Raw genomic sequence first — 23346 nt, 5'->3', positions numbered from 1 at the left:
CACACATTCTCTCCTTCCCCTCCCTCCTCCTCCCCCCCCCCCCCCTGCTCTCACTCTGCTGCCTGTGTAGCATGACCTCTGGGTTGTGTTTTGCTAGTTGTAGATTTGTGTGGCTGTCAGGCCACTGGAAAATAGCAGCAAATGAGTTAGCTGATCAGGCTATGTAAAAGGTCGTATCTCTGTCATTTATATCGGTGGACATGCCTGTGCGGAAATGATGTTCATCTATATTGAGCCATAGTGGTGAACTGAAGGTCACATTACGTACCTAACCTATTCCCCAACAAGCTGAAGGCGATAAAGGTGACAAGCTGTGTGATGGTCCTATTTTTGAGAGGCAGACTGAGGCTCAGCTGAGCGTCTGTTGAGGCTAGCCCAGTGCAGCCGGGCTCACTCGTCTGAAATGCGGGCAGCTTATATACCAAGCATATGTCACAGTTAAGCAAGAGAGGGAACACACACACAGCACTCAACAGGAGTAGTGACATTTGATTGTAACTACAGAGCTCTCCTCGCACCATTCAAGCTATAATTGCAAGAAAAACCAGCCTTTTTAAACTATTCAGGTTCGATTTATACTATCAAAGGGTAGGAAGGGTCCACCTATTCAATACTATACCCTTTGATAGTGATCAATTGTCAATACGGACCATCAAGAAATTCATAACTTATGGTTCGATTTATACTGCGCTTGATATTAACATTCACGTCTGTATCTGAGTTATTGCGTATAGCGCTTGTCCATGCTCTGGACTGTATCCGAGTTAGCCCGGATAAGTGCAACCTTGAATTGTAGCTGTTCCTACGCAGGTGTGGTTTATTTTTGTCACAAATATATGTGACAGAGATGAGGGTAATACCCTTATGAATGTTTCTACCTGCTTCTACTCTCCAGAAACCACATGGCCTTTGAGATTTTCCCTTCCAATGCATTTTTTAAATTCCATTTCTAAACAAAGGCTAGAGCTGGCCAAGCTAGCTGTGTACTTGGTTTGTGATTGCACAAGTGTGTGTGTGTGTGTGTTTTTTGTAGTGTAGTGTAACCATGGCGTTTAGGAACAAGTGTTAATGAAATTGCCGACATCCTATTCAATGAAGACTCAGGGGATGAACAAATTCCTGAACTAAGTGAAAGTGACAATGATGACAATGAAGAAGATTCTCCTGGACATGTGACAAAGCACAGTACCTGAAGGTCCACCTTTATTTCGCCCCCCAGCTTACGGCTAAACCAGGTCTAAATATTAAAACAGAAAAAACTAACGAGATGTCATTTGTAAATCTATTTCTCACACCTGGAGTCCAGTGATGGTTTCAGAAATGAGACAATTCCTGGGTTTGATGCTCATTACCGGCATCATTAGTAAACCATCTCTCAGACTGTACTGGACAGAAGATCCAATTTTCTCAAAAACCATGTCGCAAAATAGTTTCGAAATTATCCCGTCATTTCTCCACTTCAATGACAGCAGCGAATACGAGCACAGCACTGAGATTGTATAAAATTAGACCCATTTTACAGAAACTTTGTGACAGATTTACAAAGCTTTATACTCCCAAACAGAAAATGCTCTGGATTAGGGAATGCTAGCCTGGAGAGGGTGCCTAAGATTCCGTGTATACAACCCCGGTAAAATAATAAAATACAGGATTTTAGTGAGGATGGTTTGTGAGTATATCTGTAAACTCATGATATATGATACAAATGGTGTGAATTTACAAAGCACAGTTTTTCAGCTGCTTCAAAATTACCTTGGTCAGGGGTATGTAGTATATATGGATAATTATTACAACAGCGTTGGACTCGTGAAATAATTACGGGAACAGAACTCTGTCGTATATGGAACAATACGGTCAAATAGGAGTGTACCGAAGGATCTAAAGGAACGCCAGGCAATTTTCAAACGGGACGAAATTACTTCCAGGAGGGACAAAAATGTATTGCTTGTTTCTTGGAGGGTCAAAAAGGTTATTACTATGGTATCTACCATCCACTCAGCAGAAATGGTTGAAACAAACAAATCTGAAAAAAATCAACTGAACAGAGTCTGTGACTGACTATAGTCAACACATGCATGGTGTTGACACTGCAGACCAGTACTTGGCAGTCTATCTTTTCATGAAGAAAACAGTAAAGTGGCCAAAAGGGTTTTCTTTTATTAGCTGTACTGCTCACTTTTTAGCGCATTTTGGCTCTTTCAGAACTCAAATCCTCAGTAACAATAACATTCCCAAATTTCATGCAGACAGTAGTTAGGAACTTGCTCCAGGAAAAAAGTGAACCCAACATACAAGTACAGTTACCTCTCTCCGACATCTCAGCACTCTCCACTTCATAGGTTCCAAGTCCACGTCCTGAAATTTTGCTGCCAAACAGGGCACCGGCCAGGGATCCACCATTTAGGTTAGATGTGAAGAGATAAGAGCATATTCTCTTGAAGTTTTCACCATCAAATAAAGTACAGTTCCCTTCAAGAAGGTGCAAAGTGTGCTTCAAAAATAAAATTATTAGTGAAACATGCTATTTTTGTGAAAAGTGCAGTGTTCTCATTCACCCAGGGAAGTGTGACATTAGCTACCACACTCCAGAGATACAAGAGGACATCTTTAAGGTATGTGCAATATTTTGTTTCCATATCTTGTTTAGTTTAGAACTTATTGTGAAAATAAATTATTGTTGTTTGCTGTGACACAGATGGAATTGCTAAGCCAGCCATTTAAACCGCCCGCTCAGATGATGGGTGTGAATGTGTTAATAGATGATTTTATTTTCTTATATTTCCACATTTAAAGAAAACTGACACATTACAAATTTTTGTGTCACAATATACAAATATATGGGATTGAAGCATGCAAGCTATGATTGTAATTTTTTAAATATGAATGCCAGAATTTCCACTAATAAGAAAAGTAAAATTCCTGTTATTCATTCAGGAAAACATAATATATTTACACACTTCAACAAGTTTAATGCTTGATACAGTTGTAATGCTGTACGACTTTACTTTGTTCATTGAGTATCTGAAAATAGTATTTAAAACTTATCATCCATTGATAGTAGCTAGCCTCTAAATAATAAGTGGATTTCATCACTAGCGAAGACACAGATATTTGCTGTCCAGCTACAACAACACTGTAAATGCAATAACAAGTAGATATACAGTATGTCTTCAGATAAATAATCTACCTAAAGTTATTCCCGGCAAACATGATTGGATTGTTGATGAGTTTATCAGATCATTTAAACTCAAGCAACAACAAACTGTAGCATATCCGCTTTACTATTTTTTTAAAAAATATATATATATTTTTTGTGTGCTTCATTTGGCTTTACTTTGCATTGACACAGATAGGTCTTAATGCGACGATGGGTTAGGAAAGGGCTAGGAGTGGGAATGAAGCGTCCGTTGCCCGAGCATTTTGCCTGGTGTGAAAATGGGAAACCTCTGGAAACCTCAGAAAACCATGTTCAGGGCTGCCAACAGAGGTGTTCGAACCCACTATCTCCTGAATGTAAGCTAACAGCTGCGTGCCGCTAAGCACACAGCCAACTCGCTTGGTCCTTGTTGCATTAGGAGTGTATCTGAAGCTTACACCTCTTAAAATATAATAGTGAAAATTGTAATTCATTGCATCGAGTACAAAATTATTTTTTGGTACCAGTAAACTCTTTTGTCAATATATGTAAACAGACCAGAAATAACAAATTTTGTACAGCAGAAATTATATTTAAATATACCTGAATTTCTGTCCACTGGAAAAAAGAAGCCACTATTCCCTTAATACTCAAACAAACGTTCACTGTTCACTGACCTTCACAGCCTGTGATGCAACCACAACCACAATGGCGTTTATAAAAGTAGGAAAGATCACAATATGAAGATAAAGTTGGAATTCAAGAGGACAAACTGGGGCAAATATTCATTTATAGGAAGGGGAGTTAGGGATTGGAATAACTTACCAAGGGAGATGTTCAATAAATTTCCAATTTCTTTGAAATCATTTAGGAAAAGGCTTGGAAAGCAACAGATAGGGAATCTGCCACCTGGGCGACTGCCCTAAATGCAGATCAGTATTGATTGATTGATTGATTGATTGATTGATTGATTGATTGATTGATTGATTGATTGATTGATTGATTGATTGATTGATTGATTGATTGATTGATTGATTGATTGATTGAACATTGCTGTTGCTGAAGCACACACACTGAACACTTGCCCACCCACTTATATGCTGTGTGCTCACAGGACAAAAAGCCCAGCAAGAGCACCTCTGGGCTAGATCATGAAATTTCTGCTGATTCATATATACTGCAGCAAAAGGATCCTATAGTTGGTATTGATAGAGTTTAGCTCAGAATGGCCCATTTCTCAACTAAAGGTGCTGTATTTTTCTTATCTCCTTGATATCCTTATTTTGCCTGAAACACTCAACTTTGTGTTAGCCAAGGTTTAGAACATTGCTGTTCTTGTAATTTTGCTTTCTGGTTTAGAGTAAAGGGATTCTATATTTCTGACAGCTTTTACTCTTTAGAAAGGCTCTGTTTTGATGTGTGTATATTTGTAAATACAATGTAGTTGGTTGAATTGTGGCATTTATGTTCACCTCTGGTAAAAATTAGTTATAATGATAACTTGAAAGCAGGAAGTTGAACAGGTTTACTGATGAATTGACACAATATAGAGAAAGAATGCTTTTGCTGTATAGAATTTATAAAAACCCTTGTCAAGGGGGAACCGGCAGAATAGTGTGTATAAAGCGTATCTTAACTATAAAAAGTTTTATATAAAAGAAAACTAGGGATGTTATAGTACAAGAAAACATTCCTACTAGTACTCAAGACACATTTCTCAGTCCTGAAGAACTGAATAATTATTTCTTAAACTCTGTAAAAGAAGTTAGAGATCAAATTAAGGTAACAGGTATATCTGCGGGTGACTCTTTCATAATTAACCCCACTGCTGGAACATTGAGTTGAAATCACACCTGATAAAGTAATTTAAGTTACCTTAAAATTATTAAATTCTAAGAGTATGGATTGTTATCGGTTATCTAATTACATCATCAAAATAATAATACATTTGATTTCTGAACCTCTAGCTATTATTTTTAATAAGTGCTTAGAGTTTTTTCTGATTTGCTTAACATTTCTAAAGTTATTCCAGTATTTAAAAATAGGGACAAACAATTTCCTCAGAACTATCATGCAGTCTCAATTGTTCCAATAATTTCTAAAATATTTGGACCACTTTTGTCGCAACTATTTTGAAACTCACAATCTCCTATTCGACAGTCTGTTTGGGTTTCAACAAGATAAATGTACTGCTACTGCTGTTCTTGTAATTTTTAATCAGATATTAACAGCTCTTGAAAACAAGCAGGCAATCTCTTTGGTGTTATGTAATCTAAGCAAAGCTTTTGATTATATTAATCATAAAATGTTGCTAGCAAATCTTGAGATGAATGGTGTCGAGTATCACTCACTGTGCATAATTAAGTCATACTTAAATAACTGATACCAGTTTGTCTCAACTAAAAATAAATATTCCACTTTGAAGACAGTTACAACTGGTGTGCTACTGGCCTCTGTCCTCAGTCCATTTTTATTAATTCTGGCAATCAACAATTTATTGCAAAATGTCACAGCTCATGCTCTTTTATCCTATGCGGATGATACATCTTTAGTTACAAAACGCCAAAGCATCTCAGGTTTGCATCAGATGTCGCAGGAAACTCTTAGAACTGCAGTGCATTGGTTTTCATTCAATAGGCTGTTGTGCAGTCAGGATAAAACTCAATTTCTCACACAAGGTTTGTTCAAAGATATTGAAAGTCTGTCAATCAAACTTTTGGGTTTTCACGTTGATGCCAAATTGAACTGGGAAGCAAATATTGATCGTGTTTGTAACAAAAAAAAAAAAAAAAAATCATTAGTGACCTATTTGATATGGAAATTGAGAGATTTGACTAGCAGTGACTACCAAAGGGTGGTATATTTTGGTTTCTTCCAGTCACACATTACTTATGGGCTGTTGTTATAGGGGCATTCTTCTTACATGTATAATATTCTTTTAATACAGAAAATGGTGCCGTTTACCATTGTTGACCCCTCTTCATTAAGCTTAAAATACAATTACAAATTTGCATATTCATGTCTCTGTGAGATGTGTGTTAAAAACAACATAAATGAATTCAATACTGCACTAGGAAAATCATTCACCCTCATGATACTTGGAATAAAGCAGATATGGACATTCCAATTCATAGGGTGTCAAAAACTGTCCACTCACATAAAATCAGTTGTTCAAGATTGTTTAATAAATTGTAATGTAAAATCTGTCCAGTCTGTCAAACACATAATTTCAATATTAATTATAACACTATAACATCCAGTAAAAATACACTATTATACAATGAATGACATGTTTTGTTCTACAAGAACATCCTCAGATTCTATCAAATCACTTAAATCATGCATAAATATGTACAGCTATGTTAATGTTGAGTAAACTTGTCAATGATTGAGAGTTTGATGATAATATGAACTCTGTGAGCCATGTAACGTTGCCGCTGTGGAGAGGCTTGCACATCCCAATGAAGCAGATAGCCAAGCCGCAGGTGCAACCATATCGGATGGGTATCTGTTAAGAGTCCAGATTAATGAATGGTTCATCGAAAGGGGGGGAGGGGGGTGGTAGCCATCTTTTGGAAGTTGCAAGGGTGGCAGTCCAGATGATTGACTGGTACGGCCTTGTAATAATAATACTCAACATGCATTAGCTGTGTCGATTCTGCTCCACGACTGGAAGCAATGCAAAACTACAGCCGTAACTAACTCCTGAGGACATGCAGCTCTCTCTCTGTATGAATGATGTTCTGATGATGGTTTCCTCCGGAGTAAGATATTCCGGGGGTAAAATTGTCCCGCATTCAGATATCCGGGTGGGGACTGCACGAGAGCGGGCAATCATGAGGAAAATGGATACTGACATTCTGCGAGTCAGAGCGTGGAATGTAAGAAGTTTCTATCGTTGTGGTAGATTAGAGAATCTGAAAAGGGAGACGGATAGACTAAAGTTAGATGTAGTTGGTAGAAGTGAAGTACGATGGCAGGAAGAAAAGGATTTTGGTCAGGTGACTACAGAATTACCAACACAAAATCAAACAGGCAAAATGCAGGAGTTGGTTTAATAATGAATAAGAAAATAAGGCAGCGGGTAAACTACTATGACCAGCATAGTGAAAGGATTATTGTTGTCAAGATAGACACCAAACCAATGCCCACGACAATAGTGCAGGTCTATATGCCTACTAGTTCAGCAGATGATGAGGAAATCAAAAGAATAAATGAGGAGAAAGAAAATTTAATACAATATGTAAAAGGTGATGAGAATCTAATTGTGATGGGAGATTGGAATGCAGTGGTAGGCCAAGGAAGTGAAGGTAATATACAGTAGGAGAATTTGGATTGGGACAAAGGAATGAAGGAGGAAGTGGACTGGTTGAATTCTGCACCAGTCACAATTTATTCCCTGCTAATTCTTTGTTCAAACACCATCAAACGACGGCTGTAGACGTGGATGAGACCTGGAAACACTGGAAGGTATCAAATTATTAGTGCAGCTTTTGGTTCAGCACCAAGATCAGTAGACCTATGCTGAACCTTTTAAAACTGTATACACCATAATGGAGTTAGGCTGGTAACCGGAGCTTTCCACACTAGTCTGCTCGCTGAATCAGGAGTTCCATCTTTGGGGGGGGAAAAAGCAACAGTTACTCTTAATGTAAACAGCCAAAATTTATGAAATGCCACAACATCAAAGCTATCACTGCCTCTTTAATAACCAACACCACCAGTTGTATAAAATCCAGTCGAATGCCACACAACTGGTTGGGATTCAAATTTATAGCTTGTGTCGTGAGTTGGATGTGGGTGTCGGTGGCTGTCTTGAGCAGACCCCTAGCAAGGTACCTCTGTGGCTAGTTCCGCTACTAGATATACGGCTAGATCTACTCCATGGGCCTAATATGAACGTGAATTTCAGGTATTTTCAGGACTTTGTTCACCATTATTCGGACAAGACTTGTCTTAATGGATGGTTCTAAAATAGGAGATGATGTTGGATGCTTGTTTGTCTCCAAAGATGTCGGTACCAATATCTGGTGTCTGTAGTGTGTATACTGCAGAGGTCTTTGCCATCTTAGCAGCTCTGCAGTTTGTGTTGAATTATAAACAAGTCTACTTTCTTATGTGTACTGACCGTTTTAGTTCTCTGTGGTCTATTGATACCCATTTCCCATAACACCCACTGATACAGCAGATTCATGACCTTCTAGCTAGGTTGTGCGAAGCTGGCACCAGAATCACTTTCGTGTGGCTTCCAAGCCACGTGGTGTTTTCGGGGAACAAACTTGCGGATCAAGCTTCAAAGGAAGCTGTACTCTTACTACCTAGACATATGAACATACCTGCTAGGGATATTTGTTCTCAACTACGTTGAACCATCTTGGCATCCTTGGAATTGGAGAAGCTAGCTATCTGAACTCCTAACAAGCTGAGAGCAATTAAAAGGCAACTGCCATGTGTCAGTCCCCTTTCCAGCCATCAAGGAGAGAGGCTGTAATTCTGTGTAGGCTGCAGATAGGTCATGGTCGATCTATGCGCTCGGGAAAACCCTGCAGTGTGTTTTTGTGGTGCCAAATTCACTGTGGCCCACATACTCACAGTGCGCCATTCTCTCTGCCCTAAGATGGAACCTCGACCTGCTGGAGACGCTCAGTATCTATCGTATTAGCCAATGATGACAGAACTGCTTATCTCATGATTCACATTATGTGTGAGAGTGGTTTAATCAAGAGCATATAAATTTCAAGTATTCTATTACTCAGGGAACTTACATTCTCTTTCATTATGTTTGTGTCCTTTTAAACTTGATAAACTAATATTTGTGTTATTTAATTTTTTTTTTAAAGTCCATTGAATTAAAAAATTTATTTTTTGTCTCCACTTAATTTGTTCAGAGAGGATGGTTACCTAGTTCTACTTTCTTTTAAAACAAAACCACCACCACCACCGCCGCCGCCGCCACCGCCACCGCCCTCCTACCCCCTCGTTAGCCATGTGGATCTTTGCTTCTAAACTTAATCCAGTGTAACTTAAATCCAGTATGATTTCTGATCTTTATAATCGAATACATCAATGGGAAGCCCTTTGGGAGGAAGCCTTCTAGAGTGTCCACAACAACTTGCCCCCCTAAGGAGTTCGCTCTTGCCACATGACCAGAGAATCTCAGTGCTTGTTGCTGGATTTTAGCGAATAGTCGGACTGAAATTCTGAATTATTTCAGTATAGAATCATTAATGTGATGTGCTATCCGTGCAATATATAGCATCCTTCTGTAGCACCACGTTTTAAGGGAATTAATTCTTCACTGGTCACTTTTGTTTATGTTAATGTTTCAGCAGCATATGTGGCAACTGGAAAAAGTGAGAGTTGACTAGTCTCAATTTTTGCAACCTTAATATGTGACGATATTTCCAGATGTTTGTCGGTTTCATCATAGCTTTTCTGGAAATTGTATTTCTTCTTTGGATTTCATTCTCACATTTACTGTAGTTTGTTACAGAGAGAGAAAGTTTTCCACCAACTTCATAACCACAAGTATTTTCCAAGTGACAGAAATTGTTTGAGCAGTTTATCATCCTACTTTGATCTTATTAGTACTTTCCTCCAGCCCAAACTCTGCACTTACTTTGTTCATTTAGTTCATAATGAATTTCGCTAGATGCTAGGATCACTGAATCATCAGCTCGTCTGAGGTTCTTGGTAAGCTTTCCACCTAATGTGATGCCTCCATCCCAGTTCTCAAAAATTTTGCACATATCAAACTTCCCATAGATATTGAATGGTACTGGAGAGAGCATACATCCTTGTCTTGCAGCCGCTGAGATTTTAAACTCTTTGGAGAATTTTTTGCCTATCTGGACTTCCACTTTGTTTTCTTCGTAAATCTGCTTTATCAACCAGATCAGAAGCGAATCTGTGCCCATACTGCTAAGGATCATCCACAGTTTGTACTATTGGATGTTTTGTTTTCAATAAAGCACATGAAAATAGTTGCATTTGCATTCTTTGGCCTTCTCAATCAATTGTTGGATAACCTTGTGTGCCTTTCCCAGCCAGAAAGGTCTTTGCTCTTTTTCACTTTATAAGTTGTGGAAAGCTTTCAATCTGTCCCAAAAATACTTACTGGAGGGATACTCATGTGCTGTACTGCACATACAAACTCTGTAAGTTCTAAGGAAAAAGTTCATCAACAAAGGCATTATTACCAGTTATTACCATTATAATATGATTATGGAAATATGCCAGTGACAAGATCGAATCTCCCTACACATTGATCTATCAAAAATATGGACAACAGAACATTTTTCCGAATGCTGGACAACAGATATCATCCACCCACCTCACAGAGAAGGAGATAAGAGCAATCCAGATAACTACAGAGGTATATCTCTCTTGGACTGTACATATACAAAATACAAAGGTCGATCAAATATAAACAGGATTTTTGTTCCTGAACATCACGTTAAAATATTTGTTCCGAATGAGTAAATTTATAATACCAGTATAGTTGGTCCATTATTGGACATTATAAATTTTCCAGCTAACTCATTGCTGGTTGCCAGCATTTTGCCCAGTGTGCTGGGGAGGTATTAAAGACATTGGGGTGGTACATAGTGCCTTATTTAAAATTTCTCATTGACTATGTCATAAATAATACTGTAACACCAAAGGAATGGAAGGAATCTATAATAATACCAATTTATAAAGGAAAGGGTGATAAAAAGAAACCAGAGAACTACAGACCAATCAGCCTGACCAGTATAGTTTGTAAAATACTGGAGAGTTTAATAGCAAAGTACATCAGCGGGATATGTGATGATAAAAATTGGTTCATGAGGAGCCAGTATGGATTTAGAAAGAAATTTTCTTGCTAGGCACAACTGGTGGGAATTCAGCAGGACATATCAGATCAGTTTGATTCAGGTCAGTTAGATTGCATAGCCATAGATCTTTCCAAAGCCTTTGATAGAGTGGAACATGGAATATTATTAAAGAAATTGGAGGGAATAGGATTGGACGTAAGGGTTATATGTTGGATAAGAACATTTCTAAATTCAAGGGTTCAGAAAGTCAATGCTTCCACTTACTTGTGCCAGGCTCCTCATTTTCATCTATCCTATCCGACCTACCTTGGTCAACTCTTCTTCTTTTCCGACCCCGACGCTATTAGGTTTGCGAGGGCTAAGGAGTCTTTCATTTTCACGCCCTTCGTGGCCCTTGTCTTCCTTTGGCCGATATCTTCATTTTTCGAAGTGTCGGATCCCTTCCATCTTTCCTTCTGATTAGTGTTATATAGAGGATGGTTGCCTAGTTGTACTTCCCCTTAAAACAATAATCACCAACCAACCATCACCTCAGAAAGTCAAAGTAGGAAATAATATATCACAGGAAGAGAAAGTTTGGAGGGGAATTGCACAGGGTAGTATAAACAGTCCGTTACTTTTCTTAATATACGCAAATGATTTACGGAACAATATAACATCAAAAATAAGATTGTATGCAGATGACATAATTGTTTATAGGGAAATAACATTGAGGATTGTTCAGAATTACAAAGGGACCTTGAAAGTATCCAACAATGGGTTGAAGAAAATAATATGAAGGTTAATGGAGGCAAATCAACTGTTACAACATTTACAAACAGCAGCTTTAAAACTGAATTTGAATATACTTTGGATGAGGTAGTTATCCCAAAAGATGGCAAGTGCAAATACTTAGGTGTGAGATTTGAAAGTAACTTCCACTGGAAGCGTCATGTTGATGACATTGTTGGGAAAGCATACAGATCATTACATGTCGTAATGAGGCTACTTAAAGGATGCAACAAAGAATTAAAGGGAAAAAGTTACTTACGTATGGTTCGTTCATTATTGGAATATGCAAACAGTGTTTAGGATCCTCACCAAGAATACCTAATAAAAGAAATAGATAGTGTGCAGAGGAAAGCAGCAAGATTTGTAACAGGGGATTTCAGGAGAAAAAGTAGTGTATCAGAAATGTTAGAGGAACTTGGGTGGGAAACTTTAAAGTAAGAGAAGAGAGAAAACTAGACTTATAGGTTTATATAGAGCCTATACAGGAGAAGCATGGGGAGAAATCCGTGAGAGGCTTCAGTTGGAAAATAATTATATCGGCAGAACTGACCACAAGTATGAAATTAGAAGGAATTTTAGCAGAAGCGATTGGGGTAAATTTTCATTCAGTGGGAAGGGCGTGAAGGAGTGGAACAGTTTACCGGGGGTAGTGTTTGATCCTTTTCCAACATCTGTACAGATATTCAAGAAGAGAATAAACAGCAACAGAGGAAACAAATGAAATGTTAGAGGGCATTCGACCAGTGCAGGTTATTGTAAATAAAAAATGTGTGTGAATAAATTAATTACATCCCCTGGTCTATGGAGTTTGGACAGCCAAAATGGGGGTCTGCCTGTAGGGGTGAAGTACAGTGGGGACTTCGAGGGCCCTGGGACCGCAACGGTAGCTGTGAAGGTCCTTCAGGAACTCTGAAAAGTGGTGGCTAAAGGGGCTCTGGTTAAGACGTAGCAGGTCGTTATGCTACTTAGGTTCCAAAATGGGGGGGGAAAAATAAATATGTAAATAAATGCAATGTAAAGTTTAATATTATACCAGTTGTATAGTATTATTTGAAGTAATTCCACATACTGTATATGAGTTGACTATCTTTGAAAGTATTACAAGTAGAATTTTGTAAACAATATAAATTTATTAAGGATGAGGTGTGTGTTTAATAGAAAAAAATTGTTAGCGTAAATTGATAATATTGTATTCTAGGAAAATTTTCTTCTTCTCTTGTTAATTTAAAATTTAGTGCTTGACAATAATGTATTTTAGTGTACCATTTGCCACTGAGGTAGGCACCTCATTTGCAAATAAAGAGATTTTGATTTGATTTGATTTGATTTGATTTGATTTGATTTGATTTGATTTGATTTGATTTGATTTGATTTGATTTGATTTGATTTGATTTGATTTGATTTGATTTGATTTGATTTGATTTGATTTGATTTGATTTGAAGTTGGGCTCATCAATTGGTAAATAGCACACTCAGCAAGACGCATGGCTAGTGCATACCGTGGAGGCCGCTGCGTAGGCTACTTGGAGCCACCGGCAGTGCCAGTGCACTATATTTTTCGAAGTATCGGATCCCTTCCATTTTTCCCTCTAATTAGCGTTATATAGAGGATGGTTGCCTAGTTGTACTTCCTCTTAAAGCAATAATCACCACCACTGAGAGACTTTTATCCCATTTTCAAAAATTGATACCTGCCTGGCCATCAGATGATAAAGATGTTGATTCCCATAGGGAACCTGAAATATTTGTTCCAAATTAGTAAATTTATAATACCAATATAGTTGGTCCGTTATTGGACATTATAAATTTTCCAGCTAAATCATTCCTGGTTGCCAACGTTTCACCCTAGTGTGCTAATTTGGACTCCTCATTATTTGGTTATATAATTAATTGTACTTCTGGGGGGCAGGGTGGTGAGTTCCTAGACATCGCAATGAACACACCTCTCCTCTAAAAGGAATATTGAGTAAGATTTGCATTATTTTCACATTCCTTTATAATGTTACAAACTTTGGGTGGCACTTTTAGCATAGGACCTCTCAATAGCCACAAAATTAAAGCATTATAAAACAGTCATACAACCAGAAAAAACATACGCTATTGAAACCATTTTCAAAACCATGCATCGTGGTGAGTGTGCTATTTACCAACTGATGAGCTCAACTTAGCACATTGGGACGAAACGCTGGCAATCAGGAATGAGTTACCTGGAAAATTGATATAATGTCCAATAGCGGACCAACTATGTTGGTATTACCAGACTACAGACCAATATCAACAGGCAAACCATGGGAAGAGTGATTTCAGATGGGGAGAGAAAATCAAGATCTGGAAGAATGAAGAAGTACTGGGCTGAGAGAAAATCGAAAAATCCATTTATAATTGACTAAAGTGGTCCAATGAAGGCCATAAAATGTAATAAATAAATGATTATTAATAAACAGGTGAAATAGTTCCTCTGCATTCTTCAAATTGAAGAGCTAAAATACATTAAGTGAGACTTTTATATTTAATATTTGTATCACTTGACATGTTAGTGCACGTAGTTTGTTCCTGAACACTGCGTATGTCTTAAACATTTGGAAAAACCGAGCTCGATAGCTGCAGTCGCTTAAATGCGGCCAGTATCCAGTAATCGGGAGATAGTGGGTTCGAGCCCCACTGTCGGCAGCCTAGAAGATGGTTTTCCGTGGTTTCCCATTTTCACACCAGGCAAATGCCGGGGCTGTACCTTAATTAAGGCCACGGCCGCTTCCTTCCACTTCCTAGGCCTTTCCTGTCCCATCGTCGCCATAAGACATATCTGTGTCGGTGCGACGTAAAACAAAATAGAAAAAAAAATTTGGAAAAAAGAAATCCCACTGGTTGAAAAATGTTATGCTTGTGTACATATGCTGTTTTCTGAACTCTAATTTTGAATCCTTCCAGCTCGGGTCCCTCGGGGAATTAAGTGTTTCAATAATTTGTGTTATATTTTAATTATAATTTTGTTGGTACCTTTAAACATAGCTATAGACTCTGGTATGATTCTGCAATGTCTGATTTCTAACACTATAACCCACAAAAACAGTTTCCTTTGAAAAAAATTCATTGCCCAATTCAGTATGGAATTTAAGGGTTAAGTAATACGAAGGCCATCCGGAAAGTGGTACCTGTTTGCGCAATAAAGACATAGGAGTAAATATTTAAAAATATACACATTTTTATTGGAAAGAGCATTCTTTACACTACTTCTTCACATAATCTCCAAGCAAATTTAGGCATTTGTCATAACATGGGACAAGTTTTTATATTCCAGCGTCATAGTCCTCCGCCGCCAGCATATTGAGATACGTAGTCACAGCTCATTTAAGTTCTTCATCGCTGTCAAATCTTTTTCCTGCTAGAAAGTCTTTAAGCTTCATAAAGAGATGAAAATCCGATGGTCGTAGATTTCCCACTTGAATTGCTGCGAAAGTTGTTGTGTTATCGCAGCTGCTTGAGGCCTGGCAGTGTCATGAAGGAGAATGATGCCTGTAGACAATAGACCTCACCGTCGATTTTGTATTGCCACCGTAATTTCTTTAATGTTTTACAATACGCATTAGCATAAATTGTGTCTCCACGGGCCATAAAATCAATGAGCAGTACACCTCGGCGATCCCAGAAAACGGTTGCTATGAATTTCCTGGTGGACAGAACTGTCTTGAATTTTTTTTTTTGGTTTGGTTGGTGAATGAGCATGATGCTACTCCATTGACTGTCGTTTACTCTCAGGTGATGCATAACAAACCCATGTTTCGTCCCCAGTAATGATGCGAGTCAGAAAAGAGTCTCTTTCATCGGAATAACGTCCCAGAAACGTCAGTGCTGCAGCCACACGCTTGGTTTTGTACTCCTCTGTAAGCATGCGAGGGACCCACCTTGCACAGATTTTTTAATAATGCAGATGGTCTTTGACAATTTCATGAACAGTTGTTCAAGACACATTAGGAAAATGTTTGCAGAGTTCATCAATTGTGACGCGTCGATCATTCCTCATGCATTCGTCTACTGCGCTTAGCAGTTTGTCTGTAATGACAGATGGTCTCCCTGAACGCTCCTCATCGTGTCTATTCCCCCTCCCCAGGTTGAAGTTGCGACACCAGCGCCGAACAGACTACTCGTCCATCACATTGTGTCCATACACCTCCATTAATTGGCGATGAATATCACAAGGTCGAACGTTTCGTGCATTAAGAAATTTAATCAAGGCCCTCACTTCACAACTGGTGGGGTTCTCAATTTGTTAAACATTTTAAATGATCACAGACACAACACAGGCAATGGTAGCATCACGCAACCTCGCACAGAGCTGGCAGACAAGCCACTGACACGGTCTGACCTTGCTCAGCGGCTACCCGAGTCGTCGGCGCTTCATGTGGCGCTAACGGGTACTACTTTTCAGATGGCCCTCGTACATCTGTATTTGATGGTTTTTCCATTCATGTATTTAAATTATATACTTAATCTGTAGTATAAAGAAAATTAGATCTCATGATACTAACTGCATTGCAAATAAGACACCAAAGATGATGTTATAAATCTGAAATATCTTGAAAAAATCCAACTCCAGGTGAGGTTTTGGTAATTTATATTTTTTAGTTCTAGATAAATTGGATGGGTTTATGCATCACATGAACATGTGCCAAAAATTAATTCTGACGTATTTGCACAAACACAAAATCCTTTGAATTAATTTATCTTTCCTGTGAAATGAAAAGTATTATACTGTATACCAAAATGAAGGCAAAATTATGAATTTTTGTCAATATACGAGGGCAGATGAAATATAAATGGGATTTAAAAAAATTATTGCATCAACCAAAAAATACACATCTAGCAATCACTTTTCTACGTAGTGTCCTGCCTTCGATACACATTTTCTCCATCTGATTGGTATGTTTTTGATGCCGTCCTGATAGAAGAGGGACGTGTGCGGGGCCAGTTGCGCACAAACTCTTCTACTCTTGCATCATCATCGAACTGCTGTCCTCCTAGACTTTGAGTGGTTCAAACAAATGGTAGCCGCAGGGCGATAAATCTGGACTGTATGGAGGGTTTTCCAGAGGTACGCAATGAATTTCCTCCAGCTTTTCCTTGTTAATGCAGCAGTATGCGGCCTTACATTGTCATGGAGAATAATGATGTTTCGGATCAGTTGCCGGTTTTGCTTTTTGCGATATTAAGCTTTTGCTTCTTCCAAAAGGTGATGGTAATAAGCTGCATTCATTGTCGTTTGTTTGTGAAGAAAATCCACCAGCAAAACGCCCGTGGATTCCCAGAAAACAGTTGCAAGCACATTTCCAGCAGATGTTTCGGCCTTGAGCAAACCTGCTTTTTCTGTTGGCTGCCACTCCATGCTTGCCTGCTTTGACTGTGGGGTGTAATGATGCACCCAAGTTTTACACAAGTCACAATACAATGCAAGAAATCCTCTCCTCCCTCCTTATAGCGACATAGGAGTCTCTGACAAAATTCTTGGCGTAAAGTTTTTGTTCCTGGTCAAGAGATGTGGACCCACCTGGCAGACAATTTTCCGAAATGGAGTGCATCTCGGATGATGGTTTGAACACTTCCATAACTTATTCCTACGGCGAAAACAATTTGCAAAACTTTTATTTGCCGACCTTCACCAATAATATCACGAATGGCAGCAATGTTGTCTGCAGTGATGCTTGTCCACGGTCTTCTGTCATGAGATTCATTTTCCACAGCTTCTCTTCCTGCCACAAATTTTTTAGCCCACTCATACATTCTAGTCTGCGAAAGTGTTTCTTCCCCAAATTGTATGCGGAGCCATTTCAAAATTTCGGAAGGTTTGGTGCCCTCTTTTGCGAGTAATTTAATAATGGTGTGTTGCGCAACAGACTTGTACACCTCTTGCTCACTCATGGCATACTGATGCTTTCCACCGTCGTTGCGTGTGCAAACCCCTTCTCCAGACACTTCCACCAACATCCTGGCAAAGCCCCACCTCAGAATTATTACTAAAGCACTGGTACGTTTAAATTTGATCTGCCTTCATATCAAAATTTGGGATATTTTATATATATTATCATAATCTGAGATAATGGAGCTTGGTCATTTGATGCTTTATTGCTATTGGAAAGGTACAAACAAGTATCAATTCTTTATAGATAGGAGGAACAAGGAAGGGAACACAAAAGGCAGGTCAATGTGTGAAGAGTGAGCAACAGAAGGAGATGATGACAAACATAAAAACACAAAAAAACAAGAACAATATCCAGATCTTCATACACTGCCATCAACAAATAAATAGGCTCTCTCCTCATCAATCCCAGTTCTCCTCTTTTCACAGTCTCCAAGGAGCTCATATCTGCTTCCCAACTTCATCAGGAGGGCATGCATCAACACTCATTGAGTGGCCATCTCAAAAGATCTTCAGTTTTGATGTGGCAAGAGAGGGATGTATAGTAGAACTGGCATTGTTGAGTAGAGCGCCTATCTATTTGTTGATGGCACTGTATGAAGATTGTCTTAGTCCTTTTTTGTTTTCACATTTGTCCTTATCTCCTCCTTCTGTTGCTCTCGCTTTACACTCTGACCTGCCTTTGTGTTCTGTTTTTTGTTCATTTTCTTGTTCCTCCTATCTATCTATCTATCTATCTATCTATCTATCTATCTATCTATCTAGACTTGATGCTTTATTACAGTTCATTTAGCTTTTTTGTTTTTATCACTTAACCAACAAAATTGTCATATAGTGATTAAATTTTACTTTAAAAAGTTCAGTGCAGTGTAGAATATGTAGAATATGGCACATTTTACCAAACTTTATTGTTCATTTAAGTACAGTATAATATTCTGTCAAATACCACATCATGTTTTTTATTGATCATATCAGTCTACAAACCTCGTTCACAAATGCCTGCAATTTTGGTGCATAATTCAAACTCAGAAATGCCAGTTAGTCACTTGATGCAAAACTTTAATTCATTGGTGGCATTTGTTCAAAATTCATTTCCTGTGAAATCACATTGAAGAAAGTCCAAACAATAAACTATATAAAGTTTACACTTTTAGATACTAGATAGAGCAATAATCTAAATAAAATCAATTTTGCACGTGGTCAAGTGATGCACAGTATCATCCAGTTGAGTCTTGCAGGTGCCAACTTTATTATGTAGGTATTGTTATTGAAGTGCAATTAATTTATGCTCTGTTAACAACTTTTCTTGTTTTTTCTTAGGAAATCATTGAGAAGGTGTTATCTCCAGGTTTTAAAACAACTAGTTGTCCTGTTGTCATTGACTTCCTTATTAGACATGGGCTCATTACACCTGAAAATGGTGAGTAACTAAGTTGACACTAATTCAGTGATATTGGGAGTTAACATGTCGAGCTTCAGGATTCCAAGCACCAAATTTGGTGAGCTTTCACTATGACATATCAGAACTAAAAATATGAAACACCTCTAGTATAATAGTTAAGTTTCTGGGCATTAATGTCAATAGTCTGAGTTCATAACTAAGTAGCATTTTTGCTTTTGCACTTTTATTTTATTTCATTTTATATCATTTCATTTTCCTATTCCTTCTTTCATATGCTTCATGGTGTAGGTTCCTATAGTTACATCCTACTGTGTGAAAAATGGGTTGCAGCTGAATGACTTAATGGCCTGGAAAGTCAAGAAACAGTTAATAGAGAATAGGAGCAGACATCAGACATATTCTGTGTAACAGCCCTTCTTGTGCTCAGAGAGCTAGGACTATCCAATCCTCTGGTGGACCCTAAATTAAAAGTTCATTAGGATTATGTGTGAGTAGCCAGCACCCTTCTTCAGAAAAATTCGCCTAGAGCAGTATAGAGTGAACGCCCTCTTAACCGGTTGACCTGATGAAGAAGATCACTTCTGGTTTCCAATGGTTGCTAGCAGCCAGACAGATGCAACTTGTTTTATATTGCTTATTGCTTACAATAATGAATGCCATTTTTAGTCACTTGTTCATTTATTCAGTGCAGTAAGCATGTGTACTATTTTAGTGATTGTAAAATGAGTGCAGGTAAAAAAAAAACGGAACTTACAGTGGAAACTTAATGCACGAAAACATTTAGATAATGGAGAATCTGTGCAATAAATTTAAAGTGTGGTGAAATATCCTAAATTGTAGTTCTATAACTTACTAGATAGGCTGTTTGTTTTAATATTGTCATTTAACTGGCCATTTCATTATTCGATGAACAGTTTGATTCCAAGTAGGCTGCTTAAGAGGGTGTCCATTGTAAAAAAAAAAAAAAAAAAAAAAAAAAAAAAAAAAAAAGACAGCAATAATGGATGTTTAGGTATTCATGATCTTCAAGTAAGAGAAGAAAAGAGTAGAAGTACAAGGTTAAAAGATTTTGTTAAGATGTGTCAAAAGATCTGAGTTAGGAGCAGAAAATAATAGTACTCTTCCGGAAAAACCATAGAACACTACATAGTTTCTGTAAGGCAAATGAATAAGTGACGTGTGTAGATTACATGATCACTGGAATTTAGACTAGGATTGTCGCAGGTCAGTATATTCCTCATGTGAAGGAATGCAGAGGATGGAGTTGAAACTTTATTTACTCAGTTCTACTCATACCTTTCTTCAGCCAAATTTTGTATCAAAGATCAAATTGCACATTAGAATATTGATGATGCGCAAAATCACTAGTAGAAAACATAAGAAATTCTACCTAGTATTCTGTTGTACGTATTGCCGTTATAGTACATCCTGTGCTGAACTGTCCTTTTGTTTTTGCAATCCTTGCTCTTTGGTTTTGTTAAGGTTACCTCCTCTTCTGATGTAGCTGCTGTAGTGTGAGCAATATGCATAGGTAATTTTGTTGAAGTCAACTGCTTGCAAAGAAATCAATCTCACTAGGTTTGTGAGTAGTAGAGTAGGCCATGGCAGTCATGGATGATGGTTACAGAGATTATTCAATATTGCATTCTCTTTAATGATCCCTTTTGTGTTGCAGTTGTATGGATTTAAACTAATTGCTTGAAACTGCAAAGTGGTTGATTATATATCAGAAGGATATGAGAAGGTTGGAGTTAAAAGGAATGTAATTGGTTTAAAATTTTAGTGGTAATGTGGCAATAGTTGCTGCAAAACTATTCATCATTAACCCAATCACCTCAAGTTTAATGGTCGCACGTGCGCTAGCTCAGAAATCAGATTTAAATCGCCATTAAAGCACGTAAGAATAACCCACCCAGTCAGAACTACAGTGTACCGCGATGACATAAATGGAACAGCAAGCCAAATTTTGACGCATAGTTATTGGTGACACATTCAAAATAATTATATTCAACCAATAATGATGTCAGAATGAAGATTTTGTGTTCTAAATCTTGAAACATTCGAGTATACAGTATGTAGAAGCATTTCACACTTCTTTTGGGGTCTTAATACATGTATCTTTGCTCCAATATAATTGGATGCAAGGCGTACATTAATGAGAATACAGAAAGCAAAGTAGGCCTTAATTTCATCCTCATTAGTGTTAAACCACTGTCACCATCTTTTTCCGTGTGGGTCCGATAATTGTTCCATAGTGTAAATATTTGTTTACTGCACAATCTGGAAAAACATCGGGTCCATAATCTCCAAAAATACAGACAACTCGGACACAGAATTATCTAAATATTTGTCTCTCAGTTCTCCTGATACCCCTGGAGAGTCTGTGAAGTGATTACTAACCCACACCCAGTCACTATGTTTTGCTTTCGCACACACAGCTTTAGGTACGAATTCACAGTCATTCGTATCAGATGAACTCCCACTTTCACATAAAATATCTCCTTAAATATTATCATAATTGCCACCACTGTCCTCTGAATCATTGTCTAAACACTTTCAAATAACACAGCAATAGCATTCGTATTACTGACCTTTACTACGCATGGAGCAATGGCTGAGAGACTGACTGACACCCGATGAAATATTGGTGCTTTCAGTGGCTACAATTGGGCAATAAATGATGGTACAAGTTCTTAGAAGGAAAGCTGTAAACAAGCCACATTCCTGTTCTATTCATAGAAGTTTGCAAAAGGGAAACCCTTGCAGGGGTGGTAAAATATTAAGCTGGTACATATGACTTGGCATGGGACTAAAATGTCTCATCACTTGAGTTGAAGGCCTAGCCAACTCTAGCATGAATGCCACGTCAAATGAGTCAAGTGGATTAATGAGGAGTTTTTGCTTCTAATTGGGAGGGTAGCTCTACCCTCAGGTCTACAATCGACTACATAGTTAACATTGAATTCGTGAAATCTGTACAGGTTGGGTGGGTATTCAGGGAATTTTCTGATGATATCCAGAAAAAGGTATGTATGGAAATTAATAAATGTATACTTCTTTATACAAAGTAAAAGTGATTGGCTGAACATTTCTTAGTCCCAGAGTACAAGCTCAGTAGAAAGGAAGGAGCACATCAATGTAGAGATTTCTTGGTTAGTTAATACACAGAGGTTTTTCTGCCATGAAAAGGGTGTACTTCTGTGTTAGTAGAGGTCTGAAATTCTACTGGCAGTAACTGTAAAATAGTGACAGGCTGAATAACAAACCAACTGTAAAATCAAATTGTTACACTTGTACAGAATGCAGTTTGAATAATTTTGATCAAAATCCATGATGTACCCCATTAAGCAATTCATATGGGCATAGCCCAATCAACAAGACAAATATGCAAGGTGTATAATTGCATGGCCAGCAGTAGTTAAAAAAAAAAAAAAAACTAGGTCACTCTTCTCTCAACTTCAGCACTGTAATAGGATAATACAACAAACTAGTGAACATGCTTGAGAAGAGACAAATGTACACTTGTGCTATGTAGACAACTGTTGTAGCAGAAACAAATGCTACGACATTGGATGCATTTATAAACTGTTAGGAAACTAGTCTGAATATGTTGGACTTTGCCATGCAACCTCGTGAACGATATATGTAATTCTAAATATATATAGTTCTTGTTATTGTTTTGTATAAATATGTTTGCCAATATACAATTACGTAAACTTATGAGTAATATTATTTTCTCTCTTATTCACAACATAATTTTTGATCCTGAAATCCCAGAAAATCTAGCGGGTTATCTTGTCGTGAAGGATTTTCAAACACATTTTCAAGTGCTAAGTAAAGTTTGAATCGAGTACATGGTATTATAATTGTTGTAACATGCATCACAATAGGAAGACGAAGCACGACTGGCAACTACAACTTCTGTATTCCTTCAAGAGCAACACATAAGTTACCAGTTACTGCCTGTACATTTTCAAAAAATGATTTTAAGTAATCTTGTGCTGTACCACACAGTAAAGAAACCCACTAAATTTTTCAAGTGCATCATGATAATTTCACGACTTTCTGCACAAAAGGAGATTGATGACAGCAGCACTTCATTGCACGTCATATTACTAAAACAGTACATATACTGTATTTCTTCATTGCTGCAGTATTCGGGAGATAGTAGGTTCGAACCCCACTGTCGGCAGCCCTGAAAATGGTTTTCCGTGGTTTCCCATTTTCACACCAGGCAAATGCTGGGGCTGTACCTTAATTAAGGCCACGGCCGCTTCCTTCCAACTCCTAGCCCTTCCCTGTCCCATCG

At 38.0% G+C, this 23346-nt stretch overlaps 1 protein-coding gene across 3 annotated transcripts in view; it reads left to right on the top strand.

Moving 5' to 3' along the window:
- LOC136858151 (uncharacterized) overlaps positions 1-23346 on the top strand; it is a 271168-nt gene that overhangs the window by 174962 nt on the left and 72860 nt on the right. For 2 of the 3 annotated variants that reach the window (XM_067137479.2, XM_067137478.2), the window contains exon 7: positions 18956-19055. The exons of the other annotated variant lie outside the window; for it this stretch is intronic. In XM_067137479.2, coding sequence (XP_066993580.2) covers positions 18956-19055 — 100 coding nt within the window. The remainder of the gene's footprint in view (positions 1-18955; positions 19056-23346) is intronic. 3 annotated transcript variants of the gene reach the window in all.

This window comes from Anabrus simplex, chromosome 1 (assembly GCF_040414725.1).
Source record: "Anabrus simplex isolate iqAnaSimp1 chromosome 1, ASM4041472v1, whole genome shotgun sequence".
Taxonomy (NCBI): domain Eukaryota; kingdom Metazoa; phylum Arthropoda; class Insecta; order Orthoptera; family Tettigoniidae; genus Anabrus; species Anabrus simplex.
This window is presented reverse-complemented; position numbering and strand designations above follow the sequence as displayed.